Below are 9,448 nucleotides of genomic sequence, written 5' to 3' on the forward strand. Positions count from 1 at the left end.
ACACACACACACACACACATAAACAAAAAGAGATGCTGGGACTCTCACAGAAACACACACACACCTTGTCCAGGTCCACGGAGCTGCAGCGGTTGTAATCGGCCTTCTCGTCCTCCTCTTTCGCCGGCTCATCTCCCGTCTCGTCTCCCGTCTCTCCGGCCGTCTGCTCGCCGGCCTTCCTCCTCTCTCTCAGAGTCTGAAGGGGAAAAAAAGGGAGACAAAAAGGGACGTGATTAATGGCGGGAAGGTAGACTCGTGGTCAGAGCTAGGACGAAGTGGACGAGCCCTTTCTTTTCAGCCCAGTCATTTTTTACAAAGGTCAGAGATAGAGACGGACCTGTTTAAAACACCGACCTGTGTCACAGTGGGGGTGCAAGATTGGTGCAGGCAAGGGGGGGTATGGCAGGACGTTCTTAATCTCACCAACACCTGAAAGCGCCATTTCCTGCAATATAGAGCCTTCGTCCACGACCAATAAAGCTGCTCCATCACTATAAATCCCAGTTTATATCGCACTCTTAACATATGACAGTGTTTCCCAGTTTGTGTCAAGGGGGTCCGGAGGCATGCTTCCCTGCAGGGAAAACTGTGTGTATATTGAAGTGAAATGTGTTAATCTGTTGGACTCTGAGAGCAAAATGAAGGGGCTAGGTCTGTGAAGGACTTTGTGTTCTTGTAAACACATGTAAATGGTGATGACAGGGCAAAAAAAATAAAAAAATCACACCCACAAAGCATCATAAAACAAGACAGGCAGTCCCGAGCAGGGGGAAAAAGACAGGAACTGTAATTCGTAAATCATAAGCTATATTTGAAAGGGCCAGATATAACTATTTTTGATCCAAACTAGCTCAGGGACTGCCCTTTACTCTCATCACCATGTTGGATACTAAAAGGTTGAAGGCAACATGTGACATGTACATCACATGTTGCCTTCAACCTTTTCAACACTTTTACAATCATTTACAATCCTCAATCTTTGAACTGACAAACACTTACAACCGCCGTTTCCACAGGTAGAGGTGCAAAATACGGGGTGCCGATCAATCATTGAGCTGACTCTGCTGCACACTCAAGATGCGAGTAAGATATGAAGAACGGTGAGAAATCCAACACCAGGGTGTTTTAGAATACCTCCAAATAACACGATCAGACCGTGTGCTCTCAGCAGCACCGGCTGCGGTCAGAAAAGAGACTGGAAAGTGTGGCCCATAATGTGACAGCCGTGGAGAGAGAAGATGTGAGGTCGGTCCTCTCCATCTCTGTGTGTGAAAATGCAAAAGTCAGTTTTTCTAACCAAACGTTTCCACTGACTTCTACCCGGGAAACTGAAGACTATTTGAATGAAACATTAGTGGCTTTCACGCAGTCACTCGCCCTGACAAATGAAAGGAAGTGGCAGCTGTTGCGGCCTCACACACACGTGTTGGAGAAGACATGAGCATTATGAATACATAATGAAATCTAATTAGCGTACTGTATGGGCGGGCAGGCAGCGGAGATGTGGATTATGCTGCAGGAGAAGTTTGAAAAGTGGACATTTATGCACTTTTTTGCCATTGAAAGAGGGAGGTTGTGTTCACACGCATGGTTATGGTAATGCACGGTCTCTGGAATATTAGTGGAAGATTCATTTTCATCAGCCAATGAAACAGCCCAGGACGAATATTGTCTTATTCGTAAGTCAAAAGAATGCATGGAAACGTGTTTCTATATCTGCTTCTCTTTCGTCCGGTGACAATGTCACCAAACTCATCACCGTCTTCCTTCTCTGGTCTGCCATTGGCAGCCTCTGGTCCCCCTCTGATTGGCTGTCAGTCAAGTGAAATATTTATCAGCTGGTTGGTTTTGATGCACAAGCGAACACAAACGTAAAACACAACACACACCCTTACTCACAGGTCCCCTGTGGTTTGTTACCTACATCACCGTGGTAATATAACACCTACAGAGGCAACATACCCCCCCCCCCCCCCCCCCCCCCCCAATTATCACACTGTACTTTAAAAAAAAAAAAAAAAACGACACAAAGGGACCATTAAGATGTCTCGTCCTTCTTGGAAGACTAATACATTCGATGTTGGAGCTCACTCTGACGTCTAGTAACACGAGATCAATACTTTACTTGAAACCTGTTTTCTGATCCATCCCCCTGCCGTGTCTACAGTATTGTCTATACAGATAATAACACGCACAGGGATGTAGATCGTCCTGACACAGGACGATACGTTTATATACTTTATTAAAATGACAGACCCAGAGACTTAAAACAAAAGCAACAGCAGCTAAAAAATCTTGCGTGTCCGTGTCCTGTAGCTCTTTATAACAGCAGTATCAATACTAATTTGATTGGATGAAATGTTTGTGAAAATGTTCATCAAATACACAGTACAGTCAGTGTCAGAAAACAAATACACTGTACGTTGAGCGTGTCATTTGTTTAGCCTCGTTATAGGTGATACTGTACATGGTGATACAGACCCGATACCAAAACAATCACACGGGGCGGCACGGCAAACTCTTTTGGCTCAAAGCTACCAACACACACAGACACACACACACACACACACACTGAAAGAAGCAGCGTGATAGCTTTATGTTGGTGACAGTATTAAACAGACACACCCTCTGTATCAGCAGTGGCCTACTTGAGTGAGACTGTGAGCAACGTTTAATGAGCTCGTCCCACTTCATACATACGGGACCGGCTTAACAAAAGCTCGCTGGAGCTCGACGGACTCTGCAGGTGCGGTGCAGCAATGCTTCACTAGAAGTGTGTTAACAGTGCCATTGTTTCAGATATAGCGATGCAAAGACACACCTCACAATTCTGCTATGACTAAATATGTGCAAACCTCCACATACCACTTTAAAGATTTGTTTTTTTTTTATGCAGATGGAACACACAATCAGAACAGTTTAAGATAATACAATTTCAGTTTCTTCTGACTTTAAATGAGCTTTCTCTGAGCTTATATGTAAGAACATAAACGTGGTACAGTGTTGATCAGTATCACTATAGATGATTCATAAGTTATAAGTTAGTTGTATTGCTATTAATAGAAGGAAAGCTCCAGTTTGGCTTGAAAGTGATCAATGGTGTCTGGTTCCTGTTTATTTTTTATTTTTTATTCATGACATGTTTTTATAGTTACACAACTCAGTTCCTATTTTTTGTTTTTCAAACGCATAAAAACAAAAATAGAGACAAAATCAGATACAGTGGCATGTGTTACTCTCATATTACCAAATAGCATTTTTCTCCAAAAGCCCATGTTCTTTAAAAAGACAAACTTGAATTCTCCACTAGCTTATAAAATGCGATCATAGGTGGTTCGGCCATGGATGCATTATAACAACTGTACACAAGATGGCGCCTATTCAGTCGCCCGACACATACGTTAAAAAAGTTGCAGTAGTGTTTCTCCCACTGGCCCGCCCAAGAGTTCTTGAACCACAGACTAAACTTTGTGATGACGTCACAGATCCTGTATGCCCATTAATAATTACAGTTGGTAAAGGTGAAAACAAATAGTTGACAGTCTATCATGTACAACTACTGATATTTGCCTGTGCATTTGTGTGAGAGGGTTTGTTTATTAATACATTACATTACGGCCATTTAGCAGACGTTATCCAAAGTGACTTACACCGTCGCTATAGCTACGGGGGCTATTTTGGGGTTCAGTGTCTTGCTCAAGGACACATCGACATGTGCCTAGCGGAGCCGGGGATCGAACCGCCAATCCTCTGATTGAAGGACTATCCACTTAGCCAATTCAGAAATGGACTAAGCCATTAAATGATTAACCAAAACATAAATATTGATGGATAATAATCAAAGCAATTGTGATGGCACATCATGTCCCGCCAACTACAACAGGGATATGTATTGTAACTTTAAGTGGTTTCTGCTGTTGAACCACCCTTCAAAGCTCGAGGGAACCCTCTGCTTCATCATTTTCAAAATGTGACTACGGAAGGTTTAAATGGGGCTAAATGTTAACTAAACCGGTTGTTATATTCCCATTCTAAGATAACACTGAAAATGTGTCAGCACCTAAAGCCATTAAAGGCGTCGAAGGTGCCCCGTGGCGGCTGACGCATATAAAACGATCGCTGTAGCATGTAAATAAGTACAGGAGATTAAAAACATCACCTCTGCGCACAGAAAGGAAAGGCAACTTATACGGTTTTACATATTTATTTTAACAGATTATAGTGAAATTCAAACCAGGTACACGGTGTTCCTCCAGCCGTTCACCGACTGCGATGCCAATGTTTTGTTGCACTCTCCTACCTGACCAGGAATAAACCAAGACAGGAAGTTGTTCAGTAATTGCCTTAATGTTTGATTTCCTTTATGGTTATACAAGATAAGATAAAATAAGATAATCCTTTATTAGTCCCGCAGTGGGACAACTGTATGACAAAAACAACTAGGCCTGACTATAACACTTAGAAAACTATCCTTCCCTACGAGGACACAGTTGCAGCAAACACAACATCGCTGCTCAGGTGCAGGCTTTTGATTTTTTGTGAGTTTCATATTTAAGATCAATTTTTAACCGTTATTTAATGCGGCAGGTTGACAAAAGATCACAGTTTGTTTTAATTAGGTACTAGAAAAGCCAGCTACTGCGAGTCTGGTGTGAAACACCACAGAAGTGGCAGACTGAAAGCAGTTTGATGTGGGTTTGAACCTGTGGCTGCAAAAAAGATCAACAGGATGTGGTCCTTTTTTGGTCGTTTCATTTCTCCACGGAAAGAAATATCTAAAGGAAGACTTGCACAAAGTTATAGTTTCTAATAATCCAGGCTTGTGTGAGAAGAGGTTCTCTTTTCTTTTGAAGTTGGACATTGGGGCAATTTGGTGTCAGGAAGTCAACGTGTCCATTACACTCTGTATTGAACTGTAATCAGGAACCTCACATTTATTGGTTTACCTTTAGTTTCTATTCTTTCTGTCTTCCACCATGAAAAGTAAGGCCACCTATGGTTCACAAAACATGTCAGTATATCTCATAGACTGTATGTAAGAAGTGGACGTAGTCATCGTGATGTCACTCATCGAGTTGTGGACTGCTGTTTTGAATCCTTGAGTTTGGCATTGTTGCCATCGCCATCTTGGATTTTGGCCAACGCCATCTTGGTTTTTTGCAACCAGTGAACAGAAGCGACCATATTTGGACTACAGAGACGCGACCTGTCAATCACAAGGTAGCCCCGCGCTAAAGCAGACCCTGCTTTATTGTCTATTTGACTCTAAATGGACCATAATTTAACATCATTAACATCATGCTGTATTGAAGAAGACTTGAAACTAGAGATTGAAACCATAAACTCACGTTTACAATGTTTACAGAGGTAATAAATCAAGAGAGAAGTAGGCTCATTTTCACATAGACTTCTATGCAATCTGAATTATTTTTGCAACTACAGGACTCAAGTTAAAGGCAGCTCGGGTTAAATCGCCCTCTCTGTCACATCCTCTACGTTGCTGCCTGAACGTAAAGCCAGAGAGCCGAAGAACAAATGAATGGCGGGTTCATTTAGCTAGCTGTTAAATGAACACTGAACGCACAAGGAGGGAGTTCAGTAACTAATTGCTGGTCTTGATCTGTGTTCCTGTTGATCCAGGAGTGCCTGTGTACACCCTTCAGGCCCGGGCTGAGACAATGGGTGGTATGCCTGTGGTGTTGACACAACTCTCCCCTACTTCGACCCATTGTCATGTCGAGAATGACACCTATCGACTGCAGCATGGGGAGGGATGATTATAGGACTTTAGCATCATGCTGCGCTAGCTTACATTATATAGTGTGATTAAGAGCATTCAACAAGCCTTAACCTGAAGAAGCCTTTTTGTTGTCTTTTGAAAGGCAAACCTCAACCACGTCATTCCTCCTTTGTCCATATTTGCCGTTTAGGTAGATCATTGATTTAATTGATGAAATCTTCAATTTACCCTTTCATGACACAGGAGTACGGTCTTGTGGTTATTGCCGGTGTTTTTTTTAATATCCATGAATAACAATTAAATGCAAACTTCAGAGACGCCTCGTTGGGAGAGGGCAGGGTGACTGAATGATCTTATTTTACAGAGGACATCACTGTCAAGGAGAAAATATAAGGAGTGCTCTGTCCCAGTAGGAGGAAAAAACATGAAAGAATGAGACGCAAAATAAAACAAAGGAGATGGTTAGAGTGGGGTGGCGATGTGGCCTGGTACCATCGCAACACAGGAACTACAGTCAGCCTCCGCTGGAGGAGGACGAGGAGGAGAATGTGGGTGGATGACTTAAATGGATGTGGTGAAGAGGAATAAAACAGACTTTCAGGGGCCCGAATTTGGTCGAGATTACAATAAGAGAAAACGTCCCTCAAATCTGTGACACTTTAGGTTAGCTTGATGGGACAACGGTGATGATTCAACAATTTAAAATACATGAAGAAGTAGCTGTGGATGGTGGTCCACACTGCCATTTAGCCCCCTTTCATTTCATTATGATTTATTGTGTTCCCAAAGATAAGGTGGTGGGGAGGAAGAGAAACCAAATGGTGAAAATACATTGACAATAGATTGTTTCAATGGATTTCAATGGCGTGGCAACAGCTCGGGTCCATGTTTACTCCCTATCAGCTGATGTCTTTTATATACACTCCAACCGAGGACATGAAGGAAGGAAGGAAGGAAGGAAGGAAGGGTCATTAAGTCACGGAACTCACGCTGGTGCCAACCCGATAGTATTTTACATGCACTTGATTGTAATAGAGCATCTTTGTTTGTATCAATAACTAACCGACCGTCAGACTGTTAATGATATTTCATAATATTCAGGAGGGCTAATGTTAGCCAGCTCTCTCTATTATTGTCAGGAGGTGGCTCCAATTTTCTCATTTGATAACGTTATGCCTCTTTAAGTCTGGACCTGTGTTTAGCTACTTGTTACTTTGTTCGTTAATGAACTAAGTTGTTTAGCAAACGTTAGCCAGCAATATGTCTGTTGAGACATCCCACATTAATTTGGTGATAAGACCATTAACGTTAGAAAGAAATTATTCTTGTTAAGGTGTAAAAAACAAAAAGAAAACAGACAGGGAGCTACAGTGTTGGTGAGCGACAGCCTCTCTAGCTTAATCCCTGTCAGGACGTCTGTGTAGCTGAATGCAAATCAAACACTGATATTGCAGCGTACTGAAAGGCCCTGTATTTACCTAACTGTGGCAGGCCATATCATCGAGTCAGACCTGTCATCATCAGAGCCATTAATAAATCGACCTGGTTGTAAATGCAGTGTGGTCAGAGATAATCGTTTAGTCATGTCTCGTGATGTTGCTACTGTATCTTGAGTTGAGCTACATGCAGCTGCTGGACAGAGCCGAGGTTCTCTTTGGAGTCCAATAACATGAAAACAAACACATTTAGATCAAAAAGAATACACATATGATGGGTTGTACTGGGACTCGCCATGCACACCCCATTCACTTGTGCTGTCACAATGACGTAACGACCCTCACTTTTTCGGATATATTCAATGCACTGCAACAGGAAATAAACTTGGACCCGTTTAGAACTGTGAAATGGTCTCTATGGCATCATGCGGTTGTGGGTTGAAATGACACAAAAGAGAGTTGAGGGTTGAGCAGGACAGATACTGATATAACTAGGGCATGGGGTCAAAGGTGAAGGATAGAGGGGCTGGATGGGTGAGCCACACCGACGCAACACTGCTTACGTATAACAGGGCAGAGGAAATTTGATGGATCAGCACTTTGAAGTAACAGCTCCTAATTCCAATACCTCATCGCAGGGTATCTGCCAATGCCCCTTGTCCCTGATTTAAAATGTGTATACTGACCTGCATTCAACTATTTATGTGCCTAGTCTTCAGCAGAAATATCTACTGTAACTTGTATTTTTTTATTTCTAAGCACGTGCATCATCCAGGATCCCTTCCCTTGTCCCTCAAGGCTCAAATGTTAAACCAATCAAGCAAATAAAAACACCATCAAACTTTTTCGACAGCAAATGTTAATATTTGAACATTGTCATGACAAATGCATCTAAAATATAGCAATGATATAATATTATTCAGAACACAACTTGTGACCGATTGAATAGCCTCTCAGGGCTCAACAAAAAGACTAACATAAAATAAAATGACACGTTAGGCTCGTCAATTGAACACCTCACTTGCAAAATTAGGCGAGTCATAAAAAGGAATCAAACAAGTTGTTTTTTTTCCGAGCCATAGACTGCTAACCAGGCACTCGCGAGAAAATGGTGGTCAGGTAAAGACATCCCACTCTACCAATTCCCCTTTTTGCACGAGGCCCATTTTTGTATTTCTTTATTTGTCTTGTCTTTTATTGATAATGACGTTTGGCTTGATTGGATACTTTGAGGTAAACTAACACCAAACAATTTAAAGGTTGTTCCATTCTCGACAGAAAAACTGGGATCCTTCTCTTCAGGGTGTGCGTGGTTTTCTGTCATTGCGTTTTATTACTGTGTGTTTTATGACAGGTACAGTGGTGTTGGGACTAAAGGTGGGGGAATTATGTGTGGGGCAAAGGCTGCGTCGCTGTTGACCTCTGGGAAGCCAATATGTAAGCAGACTTGGTCACGGTTGGTTTGTGAAGTTGAGATTGTTGTGATGAAAGGATGGTGGCAGTGGCACAAAGGGCGACACTCTGAAGCCGTGCAGGTGCTTAACTGCGAGTCTATTTCCCTAAAGTCAAACCCAATTTGTGATGAATAAAAAACATCATCATCATCATCACATTGACACTGCTTTTGGCTCAGTCTCCAGCAGCATGGTTGAGGATTCCTCCAGGACTTTAGTGAATAAATAACAGCCAAGATACAACAGAGCATCAGAGGCAGCAGGTCTACAGGTGACCTTCGTGCTAGAAAAAGCTTTCATAACCTCTGGTCTCCAGTTACATAACAGATGAGGAGCGTCAGCATGTGGAGGTTTATCACACCCGAGCTGATACGAGCGTTTTGTAAGAACACCCAGAGCTCTACACCCAGAACATCTGGTCAAGCGCGCTAAATATTTCTTATTTGTTCACCCCGACTGTGTTCTTCCATGATTTGGGGGTCAGGTACTCCAAAACATGCGCAATCAGGAAGTGGACCCCCGGCTTTGGTTTCACTTGTTTCAAGTTGCTCATTTGCTGCTCTTGTTTCATGTCACACTGATCAGAGCACAGCGTGTGCCAAAAATATCCACGTATCGTCAATAGAATGCCCTGGCAGAGAAGGGCCCGGCAATAATTCAATAGGAAAATCATTTATCGTCTTTTAATTGAACCATATCGTGATGATATCATACAGTGCAACCGGAAAGTATTCACAGCGCTTCACTTTTTCCACATTTTGTTATGTTACAGCCTTATTCCAAAATGGATTAAATTCATTATTTTCCTCAACATTCTA

The 9,448-nt window shown here is 42.3% G+C and overlaps 1 protein-coding gene across 1 annotated transcript in view; it reads right to left on the reverse strand.

Moving 5' to 3' along the window:
• The window catches only part of fa2h (fatty acid 2-hydroxylase), a 23,727-nt gene that overhangs the window by 4,436 nt on the left and 9,843 nt on the right, over positions 1-9,448 (reverse strand). The window contains 1 exon segment of the mRNA XM_031875654.1: positions 7-196. Within this exon segment, the coding sequence (XP_031731514.1) occupies positions 7-196 (190 nt within the window).

Source organism: Anarrhichthys ocellatus, unplaced genomic scaffold (assembly GCF_004355925.1).
Source record: "Anarrhichthys ocellatus isolate YVR2014 unplaced genomic scaffold, GSC_Weel_1.0 scaffold93, whole genome shotgun sequence".
Lineage (NCBI taxonomy): Eukaryota > Metazoa > Chordata > Actinopteri > Perciformes > Anarhichadidae > Anarrhichthys > Anarrhichthys ocellatus.